Source organism: Triplophysa dalaica, chromosome 24, assembly GCF_015846415.1.
Source record: "Triplophysa dalaica isolate WHDGS20190420 chromosome 24, ASM1584641v1, whole genome shotgun sequence".
NCBI lineage: Eukaryota > Metazoa > Chordata > Actinopteri > Cypriniformes > Nemacheilidae > Triplophysa > Triplophysa dalaica.
In genome coordinates, this window is record NC_079565.1 from 11,633,960 (window position 1) to 11,649,865 (window position 15,906).

General features: G+C 37.0%; 2 protein-coding genes across 4 annotated transcripts; one reads left to right on the forward strand and one right to left on the reverse strand.

The window, feature by feature from the left end:
• The first annotated feature begins 936 nt into the window (after positions 1 to 936).
• LOC130413894 (tumor susceptibility gene 101 protein-like) lies at positions 937 to 8,589 on the forward strand. Of its 2 annotated transcripts, none has more exons than XM_056739430.1 (10): positions 937 to 1,284; positions 1,579 to 1,666; positions 1,742 to 1,807; positions 1,890 to 2,053; positions 2,190 to 2,316; positions 4,414 to 4,471; positions 4,626 to 4,723; positions 6,395 to 6,597; positions 6,730 to 6,969; positions 7,157 to 8,589. In XM_056739430.1, exons 1-10 carry the CDS (start codon positions 1,243 to 1,245, stop codon positions 7,244 to 7,246), a joined length of 1,176 nt encoding a protein of 391 aa, XP_056595408.1. In that variant the 5' UTR covers positions 937 to 1,242; the 3' UTR covers positions 7,247 to 8,589. The 2 variants fall into 2 exon arrangements, with proteins under 2 accessions (XP_056595408.1, XP_056595409.1); XM_056739431.1 differs by having other exon boundaries at positions 4,629 to 4,723.
• On the reverse strand, positions 8,580 to 15,430 carry ldha (lactate dehydrogenase A4). Of its 2 annotated transcripts, none has more exons than XM_056739433.1 (8): positions 15,330 to 15,430; positions 14,064 to 14,198; positions 11,631 to 11,748; positions 11,208 to 11,381; positions 10,960 to 11,133; positions 10,726 to 10,843; positions 10,387 to 10,510; positions 8,580 to 9,643 (listed from the first exon to the last, which is right to left on the reverse strand). In XM_056739433.1, exons 2-8 carry the CDS (start codon positions 14,190 to 14,192, stop codon positions 9,479 to 9,481), a joined length of 1,002 nt encoding a protein of 333 aa, XP_056595411.1. In that variant the 5' UTR covers positions 14,193 to 14,198; positions 15,330 to 15,430; the 3' UTR covers positions 8,580 to 9,478. The 2 variants fall into 2 exon arrangements, with proteins under 2 accessions (XP_056595411.1, XP_056595410.1); XM_056739432.1 differs by having other exon boundaries at positions 14,064 to 14,195; positions 15,330 to 15,409.
• Between the last annotated feature and the right edge of the window lie 476 nt (positions 15,431 to 15,906).

A 15,906-nucleotide genomic window follows, 5' to 3' on the forward strand; every position in this document is an offset into this window, starting at 1 on the left:
GCACACACCCGCGCTAAATAAATACACATGGATTTATGATAAATATGACTGTATTTTCATTTACCTATGGCCTAATCTCAGCTATGAATTTTGGAACTATAATATCTGTCCATTATAACATGTTTTTCTTCATTTATTTTTTATTTCCTTTATTGCATATGGCAGACATCTACCAGTCCTGGCAAATTTACCATTTGTAAATTTTTGACTATTTCACACACACAAAACAAATGGTGACTAGTTCACACAAAAAAACACCCTGCAACATTTTCTTAGAATGTCTTTTTTTTGGTGTTTTCTGTTATTTATTTTCTGTTCCCTAAAAATAACCAAAAGGAAAACCAAAAACGTTCTGTTTTTGCTGAAGCAAGTTGGGTGGATTGAAAAACAGTGCATGGCCTAGATGAAAATAAAAATAAATAAATGTCTATAAAAAATATTTCACGTGTCGTAATCTATTCATACAGCACATCATACAGGCCCAAACACGTGATTTCAGCAGTTCCACTGACATAAATGTGAAGTAGCTTCCGTCACACAATTTGATGCCATTTGGAAATAGTTGTGCAGTTCATAAAATAAATAAATATATTTTATACTATATATATATACTATAATATTCTAGTGGTATTCCCTAAACTATAATATAATTGACTAGTAATTGCTAGTAATGTTAAAAGAACAAGTATCTAGAAATTTTGTTAATTAATTTTTTTTATCCAATGTTCTAAAAATGTGTTTATTATTTGTATTGTATTATTTATAAACGTTCTTTTATATGAATTATGTGCAAAAAGATGGCACAAACGAAAATGTTTTTATCATTATTATTATTTACTGTTAGAAACAGAGCTCTGTTACATGTATGTTTGTGTATGCGAAGCAGCTTCAAAGACCTTTATTTTGTAAAAAAAAAGCAACGCCCTCCCACCGGAAGCGAAACTCTTCTAATGTAGTGACGTTCGTATTAGTTCGTCGTGTTTATCTTCCTCGAAATGAAAGCCAAGCGTATTTACGTAAATTAAATATAGTTAATAATTCAACTTGTATTATTATTATATGTTATTCGCGTTTCTACAGTGTGTTTCTGTTATTAAACAGCCGTTTATTGGATAGTTTTATCGGTTTTGGCCGGGCAGCAGGCCTGAGCTGAGATCCACACATCTTGTTTATCACACATTTATTCTTATATTTCTCAAGAGTTTCGTGTTTATTTCGTTGTCTGGTTTCTTGTGGTGAAACATGGCTGTTGTCAACGAAGGAGCGCTTAAAAAGATGTTAAAGGTTTGTATCATGTTTGTATCTTCTTCTTTATACATTAACTAGGCTTGACACACTTTACATTGTATTAACTTTCACTATTAGTAACTGATTGACTATACAATTCTTACAAGATCATTATTATATCTACATTCACATTGTTAATATGTTCATTCATAAAGTTAGATTGTAATACATGGACTAGTGATCTGGTTTGTTTCACTTTCATTATTTTTGGTTCCTTTATTCGGGTCTGTCTGATATTTTATGACTTTGTCAGGATTGTGTTTATTTATATTATATATATTTATATTACAGCAATACAAATATAGAGATCTTGCAGTCCGAGATATTACAAATGTCATCTCTCAGTACAAAGACCTCAAACCTGTCATGGACGCTTATGGTAAGAGCTGCAATTTCACATTTTTGTAAATAAAACATTTTTTTACTTATTTTAATACTTTTATACTTTTTTCAGTTTTTAATGACGGATCCTCCAGAGACCTCATGAGTCTTACTGGGACTGTACCAGTTAGTTATAGAGGTGAGTGACACATTTCCACAACAGAAGTATGTTTGCTGCACATTATTTCTAGTTTAACAGACACATTTTTGTTTTTCAACAGGGAACGTGTACAATATTCCCATCTGCCTCTGGCTGTTGGATACATATCCCTACAATCCCCCTATTTGTTTTGTGAAGCCGACCAGCGCCATGATGATCAAGACTGGCAAACACATTGACGCCAATGGCAAGATCTACCTGCCCTATCTGCATGAGTGGAAACATGTACGACCTCAATAACTCAGAACCTAAGCATTTACACACGAATCATTACGTTTCATTTTCTTACACATGAATTAAGTTTAGTTCTGATTATGTGATAGTTAGAGAATTAAACTGATCTTTTGTTGTCCCTCATCAGCCTCAGTCAGATCTGTACGGCCTCATCCAGGTGATGATTGTGGTGTTCGGTGAGGAACCACCTGTGTTCTCCAGACCCACTACACAACCTCCGTATCAAACCTTCCAGGCAACTGGACCTCCAAACCGTAAGCACAGATCTCAGTCTCCTCTATCCTTTTGTTTGTAACTGCGATAAGACTCTCTTTCCTACTTTTTTATATTTTTCACACATTTTAGAATAATGGGGATAACACAAATGGAACTTTGAGAATCATGTCAATAATGATTCTTGGGGTGTTTCCCTGAGGTCCCATTTAAACAGTATTGAAGGAGTTCACATCTATTCTTTCTGGCTTCTTTTTGACTTTTAATACTTTAAATGACTTAACGTTAGGGATGCGCAATTATTCTTAAGTGATTTTCAATATTTACATCTAACAATTTTGAAACAAATAATCAAGGTAAAATAATTATTACTATACATTTTAAAATGTATTTATATTTTTGTTAATTGTTATGAAGTTAAATCCGGTGTTACATGTATTTATTTATTTATCATAATTTATCTATTTATTGAGAAAGTCACAGATTAATCATGTTAAATAATTGTGATTTCATAAATTGGGCAAAATAATCATGGTTATAATTTTGTCAGAATCGAGCATCCCTTGCCAATATATATATTAGTATAATATATATATATATCATATATTAAGTACAATTGCATTTTAGTTAAAATAACTCATTTCAAACACTTAAGCTTGCACCTTTAAATCAAGTTTGTTGGGTCAAGAGAAACATATATGAATGGTGGGGCAGGTATTTGCATGTATGCACTGATACTTACAAATAAAATAAAACATATAGACACCTGGAACATCAGAATTACCTACACAAATACTATACAAATATTTGGGATTTTATGTGCAAGGTATTTTTAAAAACACTGTTGCTTTGTCTAAAGTAAATATAACCAGGCAGAAAAAAACTTGTATTTTTATTTTAATTGTATTCTGATGCTGTTGTTAGATACCTGGAATGCATCAGGTGCTAATTGTATTTGACTTCTTTTGTTGGTAAAATACATTTCTTGTTCTTTATTTTTAACCGACAGTTTAATATTAAATAAGCTTTACATTTTGATTTAGTCATACTAGAAGGCTACACGTCACTACTGTCCTTCTGAGACCTTGTATCTCCATTTTTAGTGATATTTTTTTTTTTGCCATAAATCATTATTATTAGACACTGGGTTTTGCAAATATCTAACCAATATAGGAAGGTTTCCTATACAGGGATTAGATACATCCAGGACTAAACAATAGCACCAAAGTATTTTAAAACATCAGTGCAAGCTGTTTTCCGTTTAAAGAGCTCTAACATTTATTTTAGTCTAGGGCCACCCGCATGAAGCCTTAAAAATTGCCTGTCAACTTTGAAAAAACTGTATAAAATCATTTTAAAAGAACAGTGTTTTTCTCCATCTCCAGTAAACAGTAAATTTGGGCATCCGAGGGTAAGGAAGGATAGTGACAATATATTCTTAAATGTATCAGTAATCATGTTCAATACCATGTTAGCAGTACCAAGATATCGAAATTCATTTTGTCACGTATTCTCACAAATCTTGACCTCTGAAAGTTGATATTATGAAAGCCCTAAAGGACAGTGAAAATATTTACATGTATTTTGCTTAATGTAGCTCAGATTGTTTATATGTGAAATTATCTAGGGCTGTGGAATATTTTTATATAAATTATCAAAATATCGCAAATGTGCATATCTCAATATTTTGCATTAATTCAAAAATTTACATAAAGACCACTTTGGATGACGAAACCACGCTGACACTTTAACACTACACAATGGTTGAACAAAGTGCAACTAACAGAACATTTTTAATCGAATCATAATGTTAAACGGATCTCCTAAAGTTTCTTTTATATACTCTATATGTGAGGTTTATAAAAAAATCTGAAACCGGAAGTGCTTCCGGATCATTGTTAACACTTGCGAAGTGGTCTATAGTCTATAAAATTAAGGCGGATGCAAAAAAATAAATAAATATCGTATCGCACATCGATTATGGCATTTAGCATGCTATCGCATTTTTTTTTTATTATCGCACAGCACTAGAATAAACTTTTCATGATTTGAAAGGGAAGTACAGTCAGTACCTGTATCAAACAGCAGATGTCACACAGCAGCAGGGCATGTCTGAGTGTTTGTGTTCTTTTTTTCAGAGTCATATATGCCAGGAATGCCAGCAGCGTCTCCCTATGGGCCCAATCCAAACCCATGGTAAAAACACATCTCATAAAATAACACAAGAAACACAACAAAAATGCAAAAGCTATTTTACTTTTGCAGAATTTATAACACTCAAAATGCTTGAAAAGTTAGTGTTGTGATAAAAAAGCCTGATTTATTGTTTTTGTGATGATATCTGCTCCAGTAGTTATCAGGGTTACCCGGGTTATCCAGGAGGGAATGCTTATCCTGCCGCAGGAGGTCCAGCACACTACACATCCCAGACTCCTGTTACTACTGTCGGTGAGTTATCACATGTGCCTGGAGCTCAGTTTTATAGTCCAACAGTTAAAACTCACAAATCACGTGAATTCTGTTATTAGCGTGACTATTGATTCATTTTGAGTTTGTGACATTACATTTTAGATTCATTTAGTGTCTGTCTGAACGAATGTAAATGGGCACCATTCAATTAAAATCTTTGCTAAACTGAATTGGCAGTTTGCGACAGGGTTTAGTCAGTCCCTCCTTCCTTCATATTCACTTCATTCAATGCTGTGTTGACCCTGACCTCTGGTCTTCTGCCTGGCCTCATGCCTGATGTACAGTGACCTCTCTGGAGCGCTCTTAAAAGGTTGGACCCGTAACTGGACTCTATGCATGTAAAGGTCAAAGGGCCTGCTTGACCTATTTTAACGGAGCCTGGAGGGCTTATATTTAGATGTTCAGGAGTGAGAGGATATCAGTCCACAGGATGCTTTCAGTGTCAGGCTGCTTTGAACCATGACATTCAGTTCAGAGTGCTAAGCCTATAATCACAGTCTCTCTGCATGGCCGAGTTATACGAACACGTACGGTCTACTCGCAGACCTTCTCATGAATGTAGCTTCATGTCGAATTATGCTTCAGATGAAAAATCAACTGTTTGCAAGAAGTTACAGGGACATATGGTGTAATTTGTAAACCCTGGGATCCAACCCATAACCTAGTATTTGCAAGCGCCATGCACTAACCACTGAGCCACTGGAAAGTATGTGAGATTTTAGCGGAAAATATAGTAAAATTTTGTTTTTCGAGTCCTTCCATGTGGTGATCTACCGATGTATCGGTTGCCAATACCTATCCTTCAATTTTTGATAGATTTAAAACCATCACATACTGGTAACAGCATGAAAAAGGCAGATCTAACAAACATTCATTTATAAAGCAACTAAATCAAGGCACTAAGTTTTATAATGTGTGTCGCAAAATCCAACCATTTTCTCTGCAGAAAATGCTTCAACACACATGCCATGAAACAAAATCTGTACAAAACATAGTTTGTCAAAGTTGACTTGGAAACAAACCATGTAAACGTCTGTGATCACTCAACACACAAGTGAGCCACGCACACTAAATAAAAGTATTGTGGAAAATGTCTGCTGTCACAGAGAAATATCGGTATTAGAATCGCCCAATAATTGTTTGGTGAAATTGGTATTGTATCAGCCAAAAAATGACAAAAGGATGAAGATCAGTGCATCCCTAACTACATGCTCATTTCTTCAAACATAATAGAATCACTTTATTTTATTAAAAATGAAATCAATATACAAAATACATTACTATTAGAGATGCACCGATATATCGGCCAAAAATTGGTTGATGAAAGCAATTTTTTACGCTAACGGACGATAGATAAAACAGCCGCCGATCAGGGGCGATATATCCTGTCAATCAAAAGAGGATAGGTAAATGCAATTAACTTGTGCTCTTTATATAGAACAAGTTAATAAACATCACCAGTTTGATGATAATAATAGTCATATTCAAAAAGTTAAGAAATATGAATTTAGTCCTCAGAAACCGCATCAGCAGATATCACTGTGAATAATCAGCTATCGGTAGAAAAATTGAGTGCATCTCTTAATACAAAAATGTCTTTCACCCTTATCGAAAGCAGCATGTAGTAGTGTGTCTGTCGTATTTCTCCAGGCCAAAGTCGTGATGGTACCATTGGTGAGGACACCATCAGGGCTTCACTCATCTCAGCTGTGAGCGATAAACTGCGCTGGAGAATGAAGGAGGAGATGGACAGAGCACAGGCCGAACTGGACGCTCTGAAGAGAACAGAGGAAGACCTGAAGAAAGGACACCAGAAGCTGGAGGACATGGTGTCCCGTCTGGACCAGGAAGTGGTAAGAACAACTATGGGCGATTTGTCCATAAGCATAACAAATGGTTGTCCTGAACAGATGTCATGTTGTCATAAATAACCAATAATTTTTCAAGCTTTTTAACGTTTTTTGGGTGGATATGTGCACCCTCAGGCTGAGGTGGACCGAAACATCGAGCTCCTCAAGAAGAAGGACGAGGAACTCAGTGAAGCACTGGAAAAAATGGAGAACCAATCAGAAAACAACGACATTGATGATGTCATCATTCCGACGGCTCCACTGTACAAACAGATTCTGAACCTGTATGCCGAGGAGAACGCCATTGAAGACACCATCTTTTACTTGGGAGAAGCCCTGCGGAGAGGAGTCATCGACCTGGAAGTCTTTCTCAAGGTTTGTTCATCCTTTACACATCTAGAACTCTCACACTTCATCTTGAATCGTAACATTTTATGTGCTTTTTAATGCCAATATGTTTTTTTTTTACTTTGAGCCATTGATTCGTATTTGATTTGAAATGTATCAGGCTTTTCCTTCTAATGTTATGTTCAATGACACTTTTCCTCTCGTTCATCCTCAGCATGTGCGACTGCTGTCCCGTAAACAGTTCCAGCTGCGGGCGCTCATGCAAAAAGCACGCAAGACCGCCGGACTCAGTGACCTTTACTGACCCTGCTGCCACCAATACACCAACACTCCAGCTCCTGTCACACGAGCCACGCTCCTCTTTTGTGTGCTGTTTCAGTGGGAGTTCAATTATTCTTGTTTCTACTGATTTGAGATGCTGTCTGCCTGATTTTATTTCCTGGATTGAAAAATCAGCATTTGTAAAAATGTAATTTAGGTACGCAAGAGCTAGAAGTTACGAATTCGACCCGAGCATTAAAGGAAAGTTTAAGTCCTATGGGTGACTATCATGCCCGATTTCTCCTTGTACAAGGGCGTTTTTCCCAATTTCCTAAAAGATTTCTCTTTATATACACATCAGGTTTCTATTATTTGAGATTCTCATGGCAGATGTTTGAGTCTTTGGCTTTAGATACTGCTGTTAATAACAGTTTAGCGTAACAAGTCTTATGTCATTAAATGAACATTTCAAAATGTGAAGGATTCACAGAATATAGGAGAAAATGTCTTTCTCGTGGATCGTATTTTTCAACTTTCATAACCGTCAAAAACTACTACTTTTGGTTCTCCATTTCAGTTCTAGAAGATTATAATAATAATTCATATTTATGTTTTCTCATCAGGGAACAATTTTCTTTTCCAAATTCATTATAATGAACTGTAAGTCATTTAGCTGTATACAAAGAATAGTTTGTGACTGTACATTTTTACTTTAAAAATCGAAACCTTACAAACTATAACTGTGTACGCTTCACCTTTAGATGACAATTTTTATTTTCCCCAAAGTGATGCAAGAAAATATAGAAGTCCCTGAAACAGTCTTGTTTGTTGCATTTCAGTTTAACATATTAGTGCACTTTTGGGATGTTAGATTTATAAGACCTGAGTAAAAAGGCTTGTAACCTGCTAATATTTGAAGAGTTTGGTTCCAAAATGAGAGTTAGTTTTTATGATTTTATAAAAATCATGTTTTTTATTGTGCAGTCCAATTAACATGAATCAAACTGCAGTATTTTTGTTTTGATTTAAGCCATAATAACTCAAAAAATAAATCTTACACAATTAAAAAAAACATTTTTGTTATCTCATTTTGGATCCAAACTTTTTATTTGTTCTTATGTTTCAGTCTGTTGGTTTAATGTCACGCTGATCAGTAAAAAAGATCTTGCCGTGATTGTTGATATTTGAACAGCACTGCATTGTTGAAAGACATCTCACCTTTCACTGACCTGTTTTGGATGTTATTTACCTAGCTAATCTCAATAACAACTAGAAACCTTTGGTCTGTTTCACTCGACACAGTCCACTAACCTACTTTCAATGGCATCAGTCATCAGATGTTATTTCTATTGACTATAAAATAAAACACAAAACGCTGGTTTTATAGTTTGTTGTTTATTCAGTTTTGGGCTGCGTCTCAATTTTACAATCACACACTTCAAGTAACAGCTATAACTGTTGCTGTATATTACCACTCAGCTGAGGTTTTTTCTTGTTTCAAGATCGACAGAAATCAAAATACAACACTGACAACAGTAAATTATTTCCAGCTGATACATAAGTGTACACAAACTACAGGTAATTGAGATTGTCGAACCATTTAAACCAAAAAAATGCTTCTGTTCTGCTTAGTTTTTGTTGACTAATGTTACGTCTGCTTAGTTTTACTTCTTCCGATTCATCCACTGACAGATTGTGGTTACTCTTTTTCGTGCTTCATGAGTGTTCACAATGATAATTTTGTTTCATGATTTATTTTTTCTTGCCCGTTTACATTGAAAGACATGCACAAATTTAAAACCCCATAATTCAAAATGTTGCATAAATGTATTCCGTTGACCAACTTTTAAAATACGCTGGTTTTCATAGTCCTCAGCACTTTGCTGTACATGTAAACTCTCAATGAAACTGATCTTTTGCAAGGCTTTGGTTTTACTTGGTCTTGGAAGAAAACTGATGCAGGACGTAAGGGGTACGGAATGCTAGTCGAGCTCAGAACAGCAAATAAAATACAAAATAGGAGCCTGTAATTGCACATCATCTTGCTCAATTGCTTCTTTTTCTTCGAATATACAACAGTATGCACATAGACTCTTATAAAGCTCTAATAGAATCTTTGTATTGACTACAAGAATAAATTACCTCTTTACCATGGCAAAATGTTACAATCTAAATGCCTGACATTGGTTTGGAGATTTATGTTGGAAATTGTACGCAGTACGGTTCAGGAGGTCAGGAAATCTAACACTGGCTACATTTTGGAAGAGACTGTGCTTCACAGGGTCAGCTCCTTCTGAACGCCCCACAGGGTCTCGGCGCTCTTCACCAGCTGTTTCTCCTCATCCGGCTTCAGGGCCATGTGGACGACATCTGTCAGGCCAGTGTTACCCAGGATGCAAGGCACGCTGAGGAAGACCTCATCATTTACACCGTGCATTCCCTGTTAAACATGGACAAGAGTGGAAAAAAAATGCTCAGTAAACTTTTTATATGAAATATCCATGTTAAAGCACGCCTTCAGTGTTGGGTGTAACTAGTTACTGTAGTTTAATTACTTTACCCTTGAACAAGTAAAGTAAGGGATTACTCTAATTTAATTAGTTACTTCTGATGTAATTAAACTACATACTTTGTGTAATATATGTGTGTGCAATAGTAGTCAAACTTTAAAATCCATGCTTTAATGTATAATTCTCACATTCGTAATACTTTGGTCTGTTAATATTACTATATGTAGCTTTATATTATTTATTGAATGCAATAAAAGAGCCGTTTCATGTCTATCCTTGAATCAATTCTTACCAAGGTTGATGTAGGATATAGAAAGTATTCAGTAATAAGTCATTAAATACTTTTTGGAGAGGGTAATATGTACAGTAATCCAATTACACTATTGAAATGTAATTAGCTATTTTTAGAGATGCACAATAAATTATCGGCCATATCGGTATCAGCCAAAAAAATACTAATTTTTAATGTTTTGCTAACCCTGGTGAGTAGTTACCAAGTATTAAGGGTGTTAAAAGTCATGCTTGTGTTTAAGAAAACCTTACACATCTTGGCATTTCTTCACATGCCAAATGTACTCGCAATAATAGAACGACTCCTATTCTCCATATTACAAATTGTATGCGTTGCAGGATTTCATATACGTAGGACATCAACCAAGCGTAAACGTCTCACCTTGACCAGCGTAGAAACTGGATGAACCTTCTTCAAGTTCTTCAACATGCTTTCACACAGGTCAGCTACAGACATACCAATAGCCCAGGATGTGTATCCCTTCAGTTTAATAACCTCGTAAGCACTGCCACACAAACAAGAGCAATGTTAAACACGTATAATCAATCTCAAGCCCAGTCTAAACACACAGACAAGCATGAGGACTCGTTGTGTATCACAAATCATATACAACTGAAGAGTTTCTTCTTTAAACCCTTTTACTATTTGACTTAATGGTCTCATTACTAAGATAGCTGACTGTATAGTAAACCGATCTGAAATGGTCTATGGATTATTCACCTGTCAACCACCTGCTTGTGGACGTCCTTCCAGTCCTCCTTGTCTTTCTCTGTTCCAATGTCAGGGCTAAGACCCTGGAGAGATACACCGGCCACGTTCACACCGCTCCATACAGGAACTACATGAGGAAGAGCAAACAAAACATTTGGTTAACGTCTAACTTGAAGTCCAAAGGCATCCAAAACGACCTGAAAATCCAAATAGAAAAATGCTAATTCAGACTTCCGGCCTCACCACTCGAGTCTCCATGTTCTCCGATCACCCAGCCATGGCAGCTGGACGGATGAATTCCCAGCTTCTCCCCCATCAAGTAACGGAACCTGGCCGAGTCCAAGTTTGTGCCGCTGCCAATGACGCGGTTCCTGGGCAAACCGCTCAGCTTCCAGGCCACGTAGGTCAAGATATCAACTGAAGAAACACGGGATTCGTTGAGCGTCTCATGATGTCAAACAAAAGCTTTGGCACGCATCAGTATAGCTTACCGGGGTTCGAGACCACCAGAAGGATGCAGTTGGGGCTGTACTTGATGATGTTGGGGATGATGAACTTGAAGATGTTGACGTTCCTCTGGACGAGGTTCAGACGGCTCTCGCCCTCCTGCTGCCGAGCTCCAGCGGTCACCACCACGACTTTGGAGTTGGCCGTCACGCTGTAGTCTAGAAGGTCACAAGGGGACGAAATTCACATTTATCAACTGATCATTTGCAACAATGTCACCATTTGGAGCGTTTCACAAGCAGTGCCAAGGTTTGGGTTATGAAATTACTGAATGTGTCTTTTAACACAATGTAATAATGTGAATCTAGTTCACGAAGCCTGTATATGATCTTGTGTTCCCTTCCGTTAACAAAAACCATAAATTCAGTCTTCGGTTTTGATCATCTTTTATGGCCTCATAATCTCACCTTTATCAGCCACTATCTTGTGAGTCTTGAGAAAGAGACTTCCATGCTGCAGGTCCATAACCTCTCCTTTAAGCTTATCTTCCATCACGTCCACCAGTGCCAGTTCATCCGTCAGATCCTGCACAAACACATGCACCAAACATGATCAACAGGCCTCTTACTGGTAACACATCAACCATCCACCTGAAACTCCTAGGGGCGGTTTCCCCAACAAGGATTATCTTAAACCAGGACTAGGGCCTGATTTAAATTAGGATATTTAAAGGTCCAATGTGAATTTTTTTGGATGATCTATTGATATAAATGCAATATAACATACATAGGTGTATAAAGAGCTTAAACAATAAAGTGTTAAGTTTTTATAACCTTAGAATAAGCCATTTCTATCTACATACACCCTGGGTCCCCTTTCATGTAATTTCATGTTCTGTCAGCCGTCGTAGTGTTTCGGAAGGGAGAGATACTTAAAACACATTACTGGTGCGCATCTTGAGACAAAACACATAAAATACGGATATATTTTAAGATATGTCAGTGTGAATCGTTTTCGTTTAAGACGCCTATGACATTTTAGTTAGTCAGGGCTTAAGCCGTATCCGGGAAACCGCCCCCTGATGACCAAATAATATAAATCTTAATGGCAAACTTTCATAATAGGAATTAATATTAAGTTATATTTACTAAACTCAAACAGGTTCCTCTGGGGTTTCTTTATAAGGACGTCACGATATAAGGACGTTGTATTTACTAATAAATAAAGACTTTTGAGCCACTATTTTTCATGTTTGTCTAGTCTCCAGCTATGTGGATTGTGTTTATGTTGGCAAAGGTTCAACGGCTACGGTCTCGTTCAGGAATTGCACATCGTTCAAAGGTCAAGAAACCTTTCAAAATGATCTAGTTAAAGTCACAAAAGTTCAACGCCCATTGATAACTCAGTAGAAAAAAAACTGGCTCGTTTGTGATGGTTCAACTATTATATGGTATCAGCATGAAGTCTTTGGGAACGGATGGAGTTTACGCAACATTGTGTTTGATTTTCTGTTACATCAGACATGGACCTCTTGATATAAATGTTATATCGCTATCTGGGTCATGAAAAAAGGAAATTGCGATTCTTTGGTTTGGCCATTCAAATCTTTGATATATTATGTATTGATATTGATATACTGCAAATAATTGATCGTGGAAGTGTTTTCAACATTGCAAACAATCCGATCAAACAGAAAGACAACAAGAACAACAAACCAAACACTATGGAGAAGGATGTGCTTCTTAGCTTACAGTCCTTGGTTTCAGAGTGTCGGTTTTGGATCATTCTTCATCGACAACGGCACACTGCACACTTTCTGTGTGTGTATTGACCCCTAGTGGACTAATGCACCTTTTTGCGCATGCGCTGTTGTACCCAGCACATCCGCGCCGTCTCAAAAAGTGGGACGGGGTGTGTGGACAACCGTGGACCCTTCTGATGACGAAAATTGTATCATGCAGACAGACGCACCATATTTCCTACTTATGACTAGTCCCAGACTAAAATGAATTTTGAGCTATCTAAACTGAAAATAACTTGTCTTGACGTATCTTAAAATATGTGAGTGCCATTGTCTCAAGATGCACATTAGTAATGGTTTCTTCAAAGGCATTTTAATAAAAGCGACTTATATAGCCTATATGAACTAAGGCATAGTCCTGGTTTAGGCTAAATACGTTTTCATAATTTAAGCGTTAATAGGAGTGAAATTAGTGAATTTGTTCTTAATTATATCATTATGCACGTTTTGTTATAAGCATATTGTGTTGATGTGCCCTGCGGTGGGTTGGCGCTCCATCCGGGGTGTGTCCTTCCTTGATGCCCGATGACTCCTGAGATAGGCACAGGCTCCCCGTGACCCGAGGTAGTTCGGATAAGCGGTACAAAATGGAATGGAATGGAATATTGTGTTGATGACGGTAAATGTGATAAAGAAATGTCACAATGGACCAAATATGTGTTCCATCAGTTAGGCAATGTTATTTTTCTTTATAAAAGGTCACATTTAATTGACTTATTATTAAAATTACTTAAAACTTTAAATCTGTAACCTTTGCCTCTCTATCGCCATCTCTGTTTGAAACATAAAATTGTCGGTCAATATAAAAATCTTTAGTGGGGGTTAGGTTCATATGAGGTCAAAATGACTTGTTCCACCAAATCGTACCGGACAGCTAAGTTTATAAATCAAAAGTTGTCAACCCTGATTTATTTCTTATGTACTCGCTCAAAAACAGATTCATGTTCATTTTCAACCAAAAGGTTTCGGATTGCAGCTTTTTATTTTATACTTTAATTTTTAAAACAATCGTTTATTTTAACAAATGCGATGCATAAGCGTTGCAATTGAAAAACAAACAAAGAAAATAACTCTTGTCTTCCATCATGTGATCACTGACCTTGAGCAGGATGCTGACGGCGGCGGCCATTCCAACCATTCCCACCCCAACCACTGTCACCTTATTGGTGGGGCCAGCAGGCTGCTCCTTACTCACATGAACGATCAGTTTCTCCTTGGTAGAGGCCATCTTCTTCTAAATGAATACAAATCATAAGTAAGAATTTACAAGCAATGCACACCACAAAATTACTCTTGCACCAAGCAATGCATCATGGGTAATGAGAGTGTGGATGATGAAATAATACACAATATATATTTTAAACAAACATTTGTGACATTTATGGATGAATATATAGATATATCCTGTTGCGTCTACTAAGCCATTCCAGTTGTTTTAGCCTCTCGTCAAGTGCAGTCATTGGAAAGGTTAAAGATGCTGCTATATACATCATCCATCCTCAGGCTCTGCAATGTTGTGTGCACAGAGGCACGTACATCAATTTAAGGTATCTGGACCGCTAATGCTGGGAAATTCCCGCCGTGAACAAGCAAACCACCTTAAGAGCCCCTAGCGCATGATTTTACATGTCACCCTGATCTGACGCGCAATAAAAACACACGCACTTTGAAGAACATCCCTAACATCTTATATACTCCTCAATGCGGGTTTACGTAATAAGTGTGTAATACCGGTGAACGAAACACCGACTCATCTTTAGCACACAAGGTAGTTTTAACAGCATGTACTCCTCCGAACTTAACCATCCAGACCCCAAGTACCAGAATCCTTTGCGCTTAAGGAAGCAAGATGCGCACGAAGAACGCAACATTAGTCCATACCAAACATTCCCCTAAGCACGTAACGTTAGACCCCTATATGACTCACAAACCTGATACAGAGCACCAGCATCAAACTGATTCGTTTGCTTAAATAACCAGCTTTAGTATTACAAAACACGTTTAACCGCTGTAAAGGACCAACGCACGCTTGAGCATCGAAAATTGATCATTTTTATTATGACAGGCAGCAACAGGTCATATTTGAGTAACGTCACACGAACTGTCAAATGTTAGTTTATTCGTACGTACGCATTATAGATTACGCAACAACCTCAGATTTGAATGGGGAATGCCAGTCTTCATAAATGCCTCAGGTCACGAGCATCATCTAATGCATTAATATGCATATTAAATGTCCGTTACAGTTTAACCACAAAACAGTTTTCCAAAATAACATCGCCAAACACCGCAGGTTAACACAATTATTTCCATCATCGATTATATTCTTATATAGATTGTTTAAACGTGTCCGTTTTTCTCTCACCTGTATATTATGTGTAGGGGTATTAAGGAATGTATCCGCTCTGACGGTGATCCGCAGCAGTGATGTGAGGAAGGGGCTGGGCGGCTTTTAAAGCGTTTACGCAAGAGCCTTGATTTGCATATGAATCAGATGGGAGTGGCTTCACCGTCCGTGGAGGAAGTCACGTCCTTACTTGGCAACGTCATATAAAAAGCGGATGTGCTGCAAGTGTGAAGGTTTCAACTTAACGTTTAAATCTACATGAAAATGAATCATTATTAAAACGTCTTAATTTCTCTACCTAATCCTGGAAAGAATGTAACTAAATTGCAATTAGTGTTAAATAGGGAAACGGCTGGTTGTCATACTCACAACGCCTCTGCGAATATACGTTTTAAATGTCCGGTTTGGAAAAGGTGGTATACATCTCTCAAATGTTAAATTAGTAGCCTGGATGTCAACAATTTAAGTATTTGTTATAGTTAACTAAAGCCAGTGCTGACTCATAGCAGGTTCCAGTGTGACAACTTAACCCTTATGATTGCATTTTTTCTCAGGATTATAATTTATATGCAGACTTGTTCACAGACATTTACTT

What these genes read in the sequence shown, in the direction of transcription:
- LOC130413894 (XM_056739430.1), top strand. Translation starts at nt 1,243, where the DNA reads ATGGCTGTTGTCAACGAAGGAGCGCTTAAAAAGATGTTAAAG. An exon ending in GACTCCTGTTACTACTGTCG is followed by an intron (nt 4,724 to 6,394) that starts GTGAGTTATCAC and finishes GTATTTCTCCAG; the next exon opens with GCCAAAGTCGTGATGGTACC. An exon ending in CCCGTCTGGACCAGGAAGTG is followed by an intron (nt 6,598 to 6,729) that starts GTAAGAACAACT and finishes GTGCACCCTCAG; the next exon opens with GCTGAGGTGGACCGAAACAT.
- ldha (XM_056739433.1), bottom strand. Translation starts at nt 14,192, where the DNA reads ATGGCCTCTACCAAGGAGAAACTGATCGTTCATGTGAGTAAGGAGCAG. An exon ending in TCTGGTGGTCTCGAACCCCG is followed by an intron (nt 11,134 to 11,207) that starts GTAAGCTATACT and finishes GTGTTTCTTCAG; the next exon opens with TTGATATCTTGACCTACGTG. An exon ending in CAGTTTCTACGCTGGTCAAG is followed by an intron (nt 9,644 to 10,386) that starts GTGAGACGTTTA and finishes CATGTTTAACAG; the next exon opens with GGAATGCACGGTGTAAATGA.